The 10,755-nt window shown below is 37.9% G+C and overlaps 1 protein-coding gene across 1 annotated transcript; it reads right to left on the reverse strand.

Annotated features, from left to right (window-relative positions):
• Positions 1-8,138: 8,138 nt before the first annotated feature.
• Positions 8,139-8,936, reverse strand: LOTGIDRAFT_161016 (hypothetical protein; the record flags this gene model as incomplete). Its single annotated transcript, XM_009056260.1, has 2 exons — positions 8,139-8,650; positions 8,813-8,936. The coding sequence occupies 2 exons, from the start codon at positions 8,934-8,936 to the stop codon at positions 8,139-8,141; spliced, it is 636 nt and encodes a 211-aa protein (XP_009054508.1).
• Positions 8,937-10,755: the final 1,819 nt, after the last annotated feature.

Consider the following 10,755-nt stretch of genomic DNA (forward strand, 5'->3'; position numbering starts at 1 on the left):
ACAGACCAAATTGAAGCCGATGTTGGATTTCATAACGGCTTCAATTTCGTTTGTATATATACAGACCACGTTACTGGCCTCAAAATCGTTGGTATATATAGACCATAAAAACGACGAATTACGTTATTACCATAACTCCCGTCCAAAAGTTTTGTCGCACTTATTTGTTTCAACTAAAACTTCACAACAACCAACCAAATGTTATTGTGAATTGTTTACGCACCAATGAAATACATTTTTTTCTGTACACTTTACAAACACACAGAGATCCTACCCATTTATCATATTTAAAAACAAAATTAAAACCATTTCTTTAGTGTTTTTCATTTCCTTCTTTTTTAGATTTAGACGATGTCATCCACAGTTTTCAGGCTGTATATCCGGACAGAGCACCAACAGACCCTGTTGAACTTGAAATATTTTTATTTTCCACTTGTTTTCATTTATAAAGGCTAATTTAGCGCTTCTCAAATTGTGCATATTTTCCGCCACTACTTGGGAATCTTCGGTTGATGACGTCATACTAGACATATGTTCTGATGCCGCCATTGAATCATAAGCAAAACGTTCACACAACTTAATTTTCATATGGTGTACTGTGTGGCATTGACCAGTACTTACTTGTGAATTGGCTCATTGTCATCTATGGGTCCGTCAACTTCAACAAACTCCATTAGCGATACGTCTAGAACATCTCTATTGAGACAATTCGCCCTGAACCCGGAATGTTGACAAATGCACCGCTACATGTCCTCCAGAGCTTTATGTTCTATGTCACTAACCTCTTTACAGCAAAGGCTCTCGAGTGTTGTTGGCATGTCTCTACACAATCCACAAAGGCAGCTATTTATTAAGTAATATCTGTATTCAATCAATGTTTACCGAATACAGACTGAGTCTAGTCTCGACGTCCAGACTAACCCCATCTACGTCGAAGCTGTACGTAGACAAATAGAGACTGGATGGTAAAGGCTACGTATTCACCTAGTAGGTGACTTTTTGACCCGCACCGCCATATTAACACTGACGTTATGTGATGATAATAATAGGCCTACTACGGTCTGGAGATATATCCAATATGCTTATTTCTTTTTCCTCTTGAAATGGATATCAATGAGCTTCTGCAATGTTAATTATCATTGCTTTCAACCTGATAGTTTATGGTGACGACTGTTTCAACTCTATCCACTTACCATCAGTTCTGTAGTACCAATTCGGGCGTGTTTGTAGAAAAAGAATCGGTTTCGTCGTCTGAGAAATCGGAATTGTCAGAGCTTCCAGAGCTATTAGAATATTTTAGTACTAATCGTTTGTCTTCCACAAGCGGCTCAAACTGATATGGCGGGATATTTAGGTCGAACTTGTTTGATTCCATGGCAGTAATGAAAGTGAAAGATCGATGTATGCAAGGCTTCAACTATAGACGGCAGACTGCTAGTCTATCGAGTGTCGTCTATGACGTCATAGATCAGCTGACTGCTAGCCTAATTAATTCTCGGCTTTACCAGCAGAGCCGTATATAGAGAGAGTCTGGCCAACTACGTCACAAGGCGCCATCTTGTTACCCTCTCTTAGCTACAAGGCGGCCGACGTTATCCCTCGTAAACGCTCTAGAATTTACAGTTTTTAACCGATTTTGATAAAATTTGGTATGTCTATACAAAAACACAAAAAGAAGACAAATTTTGAATTTTAGCACTTTCCAAATATTAACCACCGAAATATTAAACCTGTAATCTTCCATATTAAAATAGCTAGGGCCTAGCTGTATATTCTACAGCTATATGGAACAATAGGCTAATCACTAGTTATAGTTTATGCAACATATTTATAAGTAATATAATGTATAATATAATTCATATTGTTTTTGATCAATAGGTCCGTGTGCCTGACGAATGTCAAAACGGTGCATAAACTATAACCGATGATTTTTGTTACATAAAGCTTTTGAATATAGTGAAGTTAGTATAAAGGACTGAACTCCATCTTTGTCGAAGAAATTTAGTCATCATGAAAATTGCTCAAAGCAAGATGTGCACTATAAATCGTTATCAACAGAAACAGGCCCGTAACCAGACCAATGTGCAAAGGGGGGCGAATGCATTTGCACGGAGGCTGAAATAGCTGATAGAGACTGATTTCAGCTTCGATTGAGAACTTGTTTGAATTTTGCAGTGGAGGGGAGGGGGGGGGGCCAAAATAATTCAAGGAAGCGCCGCCCCACCCCACTCCCCACCCCTGTCTCTTTTACTTGTGGACCTGAACAGAAAAAGGCTCATTATTCAGTTTCAATCAGCACAATTTATTTTATGTCATGAAGGCATGAAAGTTATATCACACCACTCAATAATCATCATTTCAGCTTTGAAACCATTTTGCTTCAGCTGTCGGCTGTTGTCCTGGCGATCTGTTTCTCTTTGACTGTCGTCGAAGTGATTCTGGAAGAGAAACCAAAATTTACACAAGTGACTGGCCCAAAAGACTTAGTGTTCACATTATAGTCTAGACCCACAGTCTACATTGCCCTTCCATATTTTTCTGCGAATGTCAATAATGAAATAACATAACAATGGTGGCGTTTCATTTGATCTCTAAAGGGGGTGGGGTAATACTGATAGGCATTTAGGAAATCAATGATATTGATAGGGAGAAGGGTGGTGGTGGGGGGGTTTTGGGTTGAAAATCAGGACCAGCACAAATATTAGGATTAGGAGCCATGGCCCCTTGCCTCACCGTACAAGCACCAATATGGCGCACACCTTTAAATTATACTGTTTGTTTTGGTGATTGGAAGTAAATAATAATAAATACTAAAAAAGTAAATAGTCTTAGAATTTCACATTTATAGAAAAACATAAATCGATCGATTATGTGTAGGCCTATCAGAAATGTTGTTGACAGTGTCTCAGAAGCCATGGTGCATGCTCCTCGTCTAGGCCTAGGTTTAGATAGCCAGTGCGTGGAAAGAAACCCTCTCACAAAGTTTTCATATCTATTATATCCAGTTTTTAGACCTGAACATAACACGATTTGCAAAACCCCTGAAATCATCGAATGTACTTACATCGCATAGAAAAGAGTTGTCGTGGGGAGTCCAGTCGGATCGTTTGACCTTTACTTCCCATTCTCTGCGTCTCCTTTTATCCTTAGGGAACCTGTGCATCACTATACCTTCTCCAGATTTGACAGAGCATTTCTATGCCACACATCGAAGCATTCTGTTGCCAGACAAGACCAGGAATTAGGCTTAAACAACGTAAAGAATACCCAGGCTCCTACGCCTAAACGTCGCGGGAAGGGTAACAATATGGCGGCCTTCAATCACGTGACCGCTCTGCGCCAATCATGGTTCAGCGCGACGAGATCACAAGTTGGCCAGACTCTCTCTATATACGGCTCTGTTTACCAGAGTCAGAAATCTAAGGTTTTTGTCAATATGATTATAGGTAAAAATCATTGTAATTAAGGGGAAATTTTACGTCTTGGCATAAATCCTTTAAGGTTTATATAGGAATTATCGGGAAAAATTAAAACCTTGATTGATTTAGTGTCAACACGAAGATGCTATAATATATTGTATCATTTTTGTAAAACATACAATATAGCTATATTTTTATGGATTTTTTGTGTCGAATATAACTGTAGCTGAACAAATGGCACCCACAACGTCCAAAGCAAGCAGTATGTATTATATTCAAAATAACAACATACTGAACTTAAATTTGCTGTGGCACGGTTATGAATGGTCGTTGTGTAACCCAACCGACTATATCGACATTAGACAGGTTCCGCAGCCAGCCGGCTATCTCCCCGCAGCCGGTTACGTCTTCACTTTATGTGTAGCTGTGACGTATCCATATTCTAAACAATCGTGGATATCCTGTTGCGGAACCTGTCTACTGTCTAACTTGATTTCCATTTCCACAGTTTGTATATACACGTACAACTACTGATGGGTCATGAGAAGTTCTTCGATATCTCCCCTTCTCTGTAGTCCGGAATGTCCATCATTAAGTATATGCGGCAAACACGTATTTATTGGCTCCTCTACAATTTCATCGATACAGTCATCATCATTCCGGATGCATATGTTGTGGTTTACACAAGACGATTATATGGTATGGCACAGTAATTCAAATTCTAAAATATCAAGGTGTTGTAATCTTCGAAAACGACCCTTCAACTGTCCAAAAGCTTTTGCAGAGCTCAAACGTCTATTAAAATATTTTATGTAGTGGGGTCAATGCACCATTATCTTTGTGAGGAGTCATTAACCAGCTGAGTAGAAGATACGCAGAATCTCCGAGCAAAATATCTTCCTCCCTGAATTTTTCGCCACTCCCTTTAAATACAACAGAGTTCCGGAATACTGTAGAGTCATCCCGTGTACAAATGTGTGAAAAGGAGTTCATGGTCACAAACTCCTTGCAGCACTACAGAATGGTACTTTTTCCTGTTGATATAGGATACAGGATTATCCTCTTTTTTCGGAGCTTTTATCGATATGTGAGATCCATCAATAGCCCCAATCACACCGGGAAATTTACAGTTGTCTGCAAACCCTTTGGAAATAACATCTCGTCTGCAGTTTGATGGCCAATAAATTTTGTCTTTCATCAAATTATTAATAATACAGGAGCACACCCTATATTGTGTGCAGTTGACTTGGAAATACCAAATCTATCAGAAATAGATCTGAATGAATCAGGTGTCCCAATATACCATAGGAAAACCATTACTTGCTTGGAGATTGCAACAGGGGTCATGCCATGACTGTTGGTGTGGATCTCGGGGCATTCGCCAAGGCTGTCAACAAATGTTTTGAAAGTGTCTCTTGATCATCGAAAGTGGGATTTAAAGTCGTCGAGTGATTGGGAGGGGACAATGTGTTCTGCATAGTTTTCAATTCTTGGAATTTTATCCCTTCTGTAGAGCATGTTCTGTGCCATGAAAATAATATCATCGTCATCCTCTTGCAATTGCTCGTATATAACATTCCAAAGAGCCGTTTCATTCTGCAATATAGCTACTGCTACCATAGCCCGCTTTCTACGATTGTATTGACGAATTTTGACACCATGACACTTTACCCTAAAGTTACACCATATCATTCGTTAATACGTGACAATGCGCATGCTCAGTATGACACTCTCGGGCCAGGCGCGAGTAAGCTTGAGTGAGTAAACGAACACGCTAAAGATTACAGTCATAGACAACAAACTTTTCGTTCTCGTTTCATTTAATATTCTTCAAAAATTTAGTACGGCCCTATAAACCATTCATCTCTTGTGTTTTTCTTAATACATTAATGTATATATAGTTTGCCCGGCTATGTTGTATTGGTGTTATTTAAAATCCGCTCTCTGATGGTCTCTCTCCACTAATTCATTTGCCATCTCTTCCCATGTTAAAACACGAAATTCAACTATAACTTTTTCCAGAAATCTCATTGAAAGCTTTCCAATATGTCGAATGAAAGCTTGACCAATTCTCAATGTCCTAAAATTTAATTATATGATGACCATGAAAATTTTGAGCTACTAAAATTGAAAGTAGACTACTACCGGTTATACTCATCCGCTAGAGTTTGGCACTTCACAAAACGACTATTTTTAGAAATAGCCTTCCGCCTTTAGGTCTCTCATCATCTCACCAAATCTGAAAGATAATGCAATTTCAGACTTCAAATTCCAAATCTAGACCAAACGTTACTCAAAAATTGGCATGCAAAAACCCCAAAAGGGAGAGAGAAACAAGATTTCTATACAATTATTTGCATAAAATGTTTTAGTGGAGTGAGTCCTATATACTGACATTCTTCCGTAAGGAGTTGTCGTTCTTTGCAGTCACATTACAGTGGTCCATGACCATAGGATACAGTTTTATGAGTGGTCTAACCATTGCAACAGTCGATATGTTGAGGCTTTCTTTGGTAGTTTTTACCAGAGTTTCAAAACATAGCCCTACATCATTTAAGAAGAATGCTTACACTGGACCAAGAAGTGGATATGCTATCCCACCGTCTTCCTATGCAACTGAAAGGAAAGGAACTAGATCTACCAGGCCTAGTAGTTCTATTGAACAAATGCAGGTATGTAGCCTATGTAGTGTGCTGTTTGGGCCGGGCTGAACTTTCAACTAGCATGTAGATTCGGGTCGAATCGTCTCAGCATACACATTCGCGGCAAATCGACCCAATATAAAATGTGAATTACATTTAACTTATATATTGTTAAAATAACTTTTTTTTTAATGAGAAATGCACTTAAGTATTCTTTCAATTTTGCAAACACCTATTGCAAACACCTCTCTTGGTCTTTGTACAGTGGCCCCATTTTTTTTTAATGTAAAGTGAAACAACGGAGTTATACAGTGGTGTAACCTATTTTCGTGGATGTAAGGATTCAACACCGAATTTCGTCAAAGTTAAAAAAAACAAAATTTTTTTTTTATGTCTTAGATGTTTCCTCAGATATTTTACAAAATGATTAAAATTGGTTTATTTCGATTTTCTTTATGAATCCCTCACTTTGACCCATATTTCATGAGCAACCAACTCGGCAACGGTGGCAGAATGCGCCACCTATTTTCGTGTACAATGTTTGATCTAAAAATAAGTCGAGAAAAACACATATGCATACCCAGTGGTATAATTAAAGTGATACTTCCTCTTAGAATGAACATAAAATTTAAGTTCTTCAAATGGTCAGTTACAACAGAATCCCTGTAAAATGTGGAAAATTCACTAAGCGTTTTTCAATAGTTAATTGCATATTTATGGATAATGACTATGATTATATAAGGATCCCGTTGTTAGGGTTGGGACAATCAGACTTGACCATAAACGCAGGTTATTTTCCGAGGCCAAATATATTTTTTTCCATGAAATCAATTGGGGCAGTGGTGAAATAACATTTTTTCGATTGGGGCAGAGCCCTTTTTCAAAATGGCCACGAAAACATTCCATCTTATACACTATTTTCTAGGTTTTTGGGTTACTGGTTCCCGAAAGCAAACATTTTATCATTTACGAGTTGCCGCCATCTTTAAATCCAACATGGTAGTCAAAATGGCCACCAAAATAAGATTTTTATCGCATACCCGTGCTTATTAATATGACAAACCACCATCAGAAACCCCGAAAATACAAAGAAACAACACGAATTAGATTTTGATAATTTATTTATATTTCAATAGCCTATGATTTTATTCTATACCAGTTTACTGGATGAATGCAGATCTTAATAAATGTTCTACATCTTCTACCATATTCTCGGTTTAAGAACGTCGGTGATTGAGCGAATAAGTTCAGAATTTGTGAACTTTTCAAATTTGAATTTCCCTGAATACATTTTAACTCTGCGTTTTTCCCTAATATCTGGCGCAATTGTACATCTGAGGTAGGCAACCTCTGCTAATAACTGTTTTTGTGTTTAGTCTGTTCACCATAGCCGGTGTTACAGGTCCGCTGTGTTGCTTACACGTTTCTAGCAATTGTAGACATCATTTCGTTTTTTTCTTCTTAAGTTCTTCCTTCTTTTTGATAGCAAGTAGCTTCGCTGCCCCAACTGTCTCTAGGAAGTCCTTCTCGAGCTGTTTCGCTCTTTGTACCTCTTCCCAATTACGCCCCCCATTTCCAACAACGTTTTTTCTAGAGTGTGGTGTTATTTTGGTCATACCTCCTGCTGATTTGACTCTGTTGTCGAGTTATGCAAATTCTGATTCACAGCCCATATTTGTGAGAGAATTCCTTCGCCAATTCAGCCACTCTTCCAAACCTGTTTGCCACAAAACCACGGAAGCCATGACTTTCAATGTTATTTACTCGCATCCACTGTTTGAACTCGTAGAGGGAGACCGAATGGGAAGCATGGGAAGGTGAAAGCAGTTTTGCTAAAGCAATAACACCGACTGTATGAACACTGGATGAGGCTGATCTCAAAATTTTCTTGCAGTCTATAAGCTTCTGCACACCAATTTTTTGTTCAGTCTCTTTGAATACTCGCTCTATTCCATGGTCTATTCCGAGCACAAGATGCCCACAGCAATTTTCTCTGCATTCACCCCTAACTCGTCTAACATGACTTTACAATCAGCTGCTCTGTCTACACTAGTGTTGGCCAATGTCGCAAAGGTTTCTAACTTGAATTCATAAGCAGTTGCACTGTCCTGACCAGAATGTGATATGTTTTCAACATACCCTGTTGTGAATGACTTTCGTGTCTGTGTGGGTCCAGCTTTGTGATGTGGTCGCCTTTAACGTGAAGCATATCATGACCGGCTGCTTTGGTTGCATCATCAATACCGACAGTTACTACTGAGTCGGCTTTATTCAGTAAATACTCTGCTAACATCTCCAAATTAAGATAGTGGGCATCTTCCAAGTAATTTGATAAGCATTTCCGAGTAGGCATAACGTAGGTCAAATCTCCACATCGTCTTCGTTTTGGCTTAGGCGATTCACAAGCATCACTTTCTTCATCCGATGATTCCTCACAGTCCAAATCTGAAGATGGGATACACCAATTCTGACCAAAAACTCCATTCGCGATATTTACTGTTATACTAATCAAATCGTTCGATGATATCTTGAATTGTGACATAGACTGCACCAAACATCTTACTAAGGCCTCGTTCAAAGTTTTATGTCCTGTTCATATTTTTACAGAAGGAAATGAATGTGCATAGGTATTTTCGGTGGCAAGTGGATCTTTCTTATTAGATCTAGTGATGGGTATTGATGCGTCAATATTGAAGCAATTGTCGACTGGATATCCAAAATCAGGATCGCTTATGTTATCATCTGTAATACCTTCGAGAGCATGCCTCACCTGATTCATTCGCAAGGTTTCTTCCGTGTATTGTTCCTTCTTCATATCCATTCTCTGGTTTTCATAATCATTTTGAATTCTGATAGCTATGCTGAGAACATCCATAGGGTATACGTTTTTTTGATATCCAATCTTCTTTTATCTCTTCAGCAACAATTACACTTGCATCCTTTCGACTGATGATTTTAGATCCACCTTTGCGCCCGGATTTCCACAGCGACAACATTCGACCGATGATCAACTGTCCTGTTGGAAGTTTCGTTTTTGTGAGGAAAGTTGGTTCGTCGCGGTAATTCACATCAAAATATTATCTTAAAGTGTATGGAAAGTCAATTATGGGCCACTTGACACCTACCGTGAATGTTTCTATATATCCTATTGTATCCAATTCCAATCTTATAATCGATAATAAAGATACATGTATAAGTAAATCAAAGACGATTTGTGTTTAATTCCCGTTTGTTTACAAAGACAGTCCGTCATTACGTTGTATTGATCACATGACCACATGACGTCATTTTTGGAACCTTCGTTAACCTCATAACCTTGATAGGCTACGTTAATGTTTACAATATTTACATCAAAATGGTGAAGCGCTGTGTCTCGTAATTTTGCAGCTATACCTGTAAAGAAAACAGTTTACACGGCTTTCCAAAAGATACTGGTATGGGTCAAATTTGTACAATTGTAAAGGGCTGACTTTAAGGCACCGACTGAAAACTCTCAGTCTGTTATTTATTTCACTCTTTATTTTTATAGAAAATATTCTAAATTGAAAAGATAACATAGCCAGAAAAGTATTTGTAGGAATGTAGGAACTCATGATATTCTGAAAATTACCTATTGTCTTTAAAATAAATTATAATTAAGTTACATGTGTTATAAAATAGTTTTAATCTTATAATGACTTGTTCCGTATATCACTTATAAAATGAGTGTGAAGAAATCATACAAATAACGACAATATTTCTCCACTATTTACCGCATTCATCATGGAATATCTCAAAGACTAATCAAGATGAGATATGAATATTTTTCCATGTAGAATTTCAAGATTACGAAAAATGACCAAGTTATGCGATCGGGTTGTATTTCAACGAAAAAGAAAAAATAATTTCATTTGCCATGCCCACTTTTTAAAGACCTTAAATATTGCATAACTTTCTTATTTTTCAATATATTTTGGTTCTGTTTTCACTTTTCCAACTACTAGTACACCATAACCCATCTACAAAAACAAAATTATTTTTTTTTAATTAATTCTATTTTCCGTTTGCATTGCTAGTCAAACTGAGTAACATCATCTCAAAGAATGGCTATGCAAAATCTTCAAACGTGCAAAGTATTTATGCCATAACATGTCATAATTGTACACAAGACCTCGCAGATCATTCGTCAAAATCCTTTTGAAGCGGGGATTTTTAATACAAAATTGACGCTACTAAACAGTCATTATTTTCCCAATCGATCTCCATTTTCATGAATTTCGACAGTGTCATCGCCCTGGTTGGCCTTTCACTGTCATTCTCCCCTTCTCGAGGACGCCAGACTGGCTCAAACTGGTAGCCCACCACACCCCCAAACATTTCGTATTCATCTTCTTCCTATTCGGAATGAGATTAACTGTGAGTGCTTGACGAATCGTTTTCATTATAATACAAAAGCCCTCCACATTGTTTATCTGTCAGTGTAGCAAGTAAAGATGCTCTTGGTGCAGTTGTATACCTGCGACTCATCAATACTAATGGTCAGATTCATGTCTCCTTCGTGAAAGGATCTGCTAAAGTTAAGCCTCATTTTTTACAAGATGGCCGACACCAGGTAGTAACAACACAAATCAGCTTTGACTATTTTCTAGAAAAATATGGTTTACAATCCCAAGAATTAAATCTAGGACATTTATTTTGTGAGACCAAAATCCAAA

This window comes from Lottia gigantea (genome assembly GCF_000327385.1).
Source record: "Lottia gigantea unplaced genomic scaffold LOTGIsca_27, whole genome shotgun sequence".
NCBI lineage: Eukaryota > Metazoa > Mollusca > Gastropoda > Lottiidae > Lottia > Lottia gigantea.